This window comes from Alexandromys fortis, unplaced genomic scaffold, assembly GCF_014885135.2.
Source record: "Alexandromys fortis isolate MF-2015 unplaced genomic scaffold, M_Fortis_MF-2015_v1.1 scaffold_359, whole genome shotgun sequence".
NCBI lineage: Eukaryota > Metazoa > Chordata > Mammalia > Rodentia > Cricetidae > Alexandromys > Alexandromys fortis.
In genome coordinates this window covers 158921-163006 of record NW_026068230.1, presented here as the reverse complement: position 1 = coordinate 163006, position 4086 = coordinate 158921, and the positions used below count along the sequence as shown (strand labels likewise).

The 4086-nt window shown below is 48.1% G+C and overlaps 1 protein-coding gene across 1 annotated transcript; it reads right to left on the bottom strand.

The window, feature by feature from the left end:
- Positions 1-939: 939 nt before the first annotated feature.
- On the bottom strand, positions 940-3886 carry LOC126493732 (mas-related G-protein coupled receptor member A). The gene has a single exon (XM_050130825.1). It carries the CDS (start codon positions 3842-3844, stop codon positions 2885-2887), a length of 960 nt encoding a protein of 319 aa, XP_049986782.1. The 5' UTR covers positions 3845-3886; the 3' UTR covers positions 940-2884.
- Positions 3887-4086: the final 200 nt, after the last annotated feature.

Below are 4086 nucleotides of genomic sequence, written 5' to 3'. Positions count from 1 at the left end.
TGCTGTGACAGTTTTGTCATGACAGCCCTCACCTTGAATCATAACTCAGAAGAGACCCTTCCTTCCTCAAGTTGCTTTGTTCAGATATTTTGTTGCAATAACAAGGTAAGTAACTAACACACCATGTGAAAAGCAGGATGTGGTGGTGCACTCCTGTAATCAGTGCTGCAAGGCGGGAGACAGGATGGGAGCTAGGATCTCTGGTAGCTTGAAGGCTAACTCTCCTGGCCTGCGTGGTGAAGTCCAGGCTAATGGGGGTGGGGTGTCTCAAACAACAGGTAAAAAGCACCACACAAACACACACACACGCTCACATGCTTGCATGCACACGCACACACATGGATGCACAGGCACATGCATGCACACACACGTGAACACACACATGCACACACACATGCACACACGTGCGCACGTGCGCACACACGCTCACATGCTTGCAATGCACACACAGGGATGCACATGCACACGTGCGAGTACACGCACACGCACATACACACATTTGTGCACACACGCTCACATGTGTGCACACGCATGCACACACATGGAAGCACATGGACACGCGTGTACACATGCCCACACACACATGCACATACATACACCTGCACATACACCACACGTAAACCAGAATGCAATGCTATAAAACAATGGGCAGGGCAGTTTGTAGCTAGACTACCCACACGAGTACATGGGTGTCCGTCACCGCTAATGAGGACACTAGTCTTCTGGAGAGGTATTATAACCCAGACATGTAGGCAGGAAGGAAATGTCCCAAGCATTTATGGTAATTAAGCAATATTGAAATTTTTATTTTTTCTTCCAGTGGCTTTTGGGAAGGAGTAAAGGACAAGGTAAAGGGGGAGCAGAAGCATCGCCACACCACATCTTTCTCCACTGTCCTCAGAGCTTCTGAAGCCCATATGCTCTGTTCTGTCACACGCGTAGCAGGGAGTTACAGAGTTCAACCTGGATGTCCTGGTAGTGGAAGGCTGGGGACAGAGCTCGGCAGCAGAGTTCTCACTTCACTACAGTGCCAAAGAAAAAGCAGTCTCTAGCCTGCAGATCCAAAGACCTTCAGGTGTCTTCTTCTCAACTCTGAAGCCATGACAACATTTAGAGTTAAGGGTTACTCAGGGAACGAAAGGCTAAATTTACTCTGAGGTCGGAGCTCTTTCCTCTATTCTCAGGAGAGACTGCAGTGGGCAAGAGGGTACATTCTGCTTGTTACCCCTGTTTCCTAAATTCCCCCATTCTATTTTTATCTGTCTCTTTAAATCTATAGCCTGTGAGCCAGCAGGGGTGGAGATATCCTTGGGAGGACTAAAGGATGCTGTGTTTTGACTAGTGCAGGGACTCTGAGCTGACATTGTTTTGGAGCTGGCTCAGGCTGCTTTTGTATGTCTGTCCAGTTGTCTGTCAGGGCTATTGCAGACACTGCTCAGAGCTCACAGTACTCCAGCTTCTCCAGCAAAGGCCGGGATAGTAAAGATTGTGTGTGTGTGTGTGTGTGTGTGTATGTGTGTGTGTGCACACGCGTACACGACCCAGCCCCTGATAACCATTCCTTTAACAATCTTAAGGTTAAAGTGCCACAATGAATTCCTCCCTGACCCATTTTATTGTGTCTAGACTGTTTATTTTTCCACCCTGCCACAAAAGTTTTACCCGGTGGTTAAAATTGTAGAATCATCAGTTTAGACTTCAAGCATCCCAGGAAATTTCCAATTTACGCACTTCAATTGCATAGTTACAAATGAGGCATTCTCCTCTTGACATATCTGCGTTTAATTCTGGATGGATTCAGAGGCAGTTGCACCTGCATGATAGCTCTGTGCAAGGAGACCTCTTCTCTACTGCTGGGAGCAGAGACAATCACATCTATTTTTATGGCCAACAGAGTCATGGTAATACTGACGCCTGACTTGCAGCATCTCCACATTCAGAAAGAACATGTCACAGCAGCCTCTCCAAATCCCAGCAGCTGTCAGTCACGTAAAGGAGAATCTGCTCATTTTGATTACAGGCATGGTGGAGAGGATACATTTCTGGGTCTTTCTTAATCAGTATGGTTCTTATATTCAGGCTGTGATTACAGGAAGGTCAAATCCCACAACCTTGTTCAGAAAACAGGTCCCAGATTTCTTAGGGAATAAGATCAATCAGACCAGTGACGTTTCCTAACTCAGTTTCCTGTTTGTTTCTGTGGATGGACACGAGCTCTAAGGCGGTCATGGAACCAGCTTGGGAACATAGCCTAACCGTTCTTCCTAATCTAGAACTCATAGCGTACACATCCCAGTTATTTCAAGATCTGTGACTGCTGGGGTCAGCTGACTGGAGCCCTGGGATTCTTCTGCTGCATCACTGGGCTGTGGGAGTGTGTGAGGCAGCGCAGCACCTGGGCCTTGGCATCTGTCTCTGTAAACTGTGCAGTAGTCTCACGATGGAGGGCGACTATCAGCACCATGAGCATTATGATCACAAACACTTTTGCTGTTGCTGAAGGTGTTGTCTTGTGAGCGTGGTTCCCAGGAAACCATGGGGCTCCTTCGTCTTTACTGTCCGGTACAGAACAATTGCAAACAAGAGAGTCATGGTTTTGGACAGGGGCTATTTCCATGGCAACAAAGTTGCAAAGAAAGCTTCAGAGGAAGTTAACTTGATAATTCTATTTATGTCAAGGAGGATGAAGACATGATACTTTCAGATAAATACTTTTACTCAGGAAAGGTAGAAAAAAACCCAAGTCAATGGTGATCTGTTGAAGACGTTGGTGAGCCACTGAGGCGTGTCAGGTCACGGGGCTGAGAGGAGAGCAGCCAGCCATCGAGTGCACAGAGCGGTGATCGCTCCAAAGTCACCTCTGAGGTCCAGGCAGTACTCTTCCTCACTGCTCCACTTTGCTGTTTGACATCTCCGTGGTGTCCTGAGGGACACTGCTTCCATTTTCGCCCGTCTCAGGGGCGTCCTGTAGAGCCCTCTGGAGAACCATCTTGAGGGTCTGATGCTTCAACTGATGCCTGAAGGAGCCCACGAAGAAGTAAATGACGGGGTTGGCACAGCTGTTAATGGCAGTCAGAACAAGAGATGCCAGATAAAGGCCATAGGCAAATGCACCATAATCAGTCTTAATCCAGATTAACAGGAACCAGTGGATGCCAAAGGGTAAGCCGCAGAGGAGAAAAACCAGTACCGTGAGCATGATGGTTGCGTACAGTCTAGTGAGCTTGATCCGACCAGCACCACAGAACAACCTGGCCAGCAGGGCCAGGCTGGACAGAAAGAGGACCACAAACAAAAATATCAGGCATGCGGCAGTGAAGAAGTTAGATACCAGACACCGGTTGTCATTTTCGAATTTGGCATCTAAGAAGCCACAGAAATACCGGTTCAGAATGCTGATCAACATGGACAGGACCCAGATCGCAGCGCACACGACAGTTGATGTGTGTTTCGGGCGGCGGCAGCGATACCAGATCGGGCACAGGACAGACAGGCAGCGCTCGGTGCTGATGGCACTGAGCATGCTCAGGCCTGCTATGTAGGGAACCATCATGACGGTGTTAAAGGCCGGGAGGAAGATAATGTTGGGATAGGAAAACTTGAGGAGAAGCAGCGTGGAGTCTATGATGTGACAGAGGAGGAATAGGAAGTCAGCCACCGCCAGGTTTAGGATGTAGACGGAGAAGGCGTTCCTGCGCAAGCGGAAGCCCAGGAACCAGAACACAATGGCGTTTCCTGTCAGTCCAACCAGTCCCGAGATGACGATCATCAAGTTTGGGACCAGGGTCCTGCTGTTGAAACTCCCAGGCACGGTTTTGTCCATTGAATTTGTTGTGACTGCCATTCCCGAGGCTGAGGTGTTGAGGCTCAGAAACCAGGCCACGGTGCTGCTGGGAACACAGAGAAGACGTGAGCCTGCTGTATGACCTTTTAATAAAGACGTATTTTTATTGGCACATATTAACTGTATAAGATGATGTGTTACTATGAGATTTCCAGACATGTTTATAATGTACTTTTTATGATCACTAATTAATTGCCAGGCCTATTTTAGCATCTTGTGTTTCAGGGGAGGTGGTACAGGCT

Excerpts from the sequence above, each read along its gene's own strand:
- LOC126493732 (XM_050130825.1), bottom strand. The coding sequence starts at position 3,844 with ATGGCAGTCACAACAAATTCAATGGACAAAACCGTGCCTGGGAGTTTC.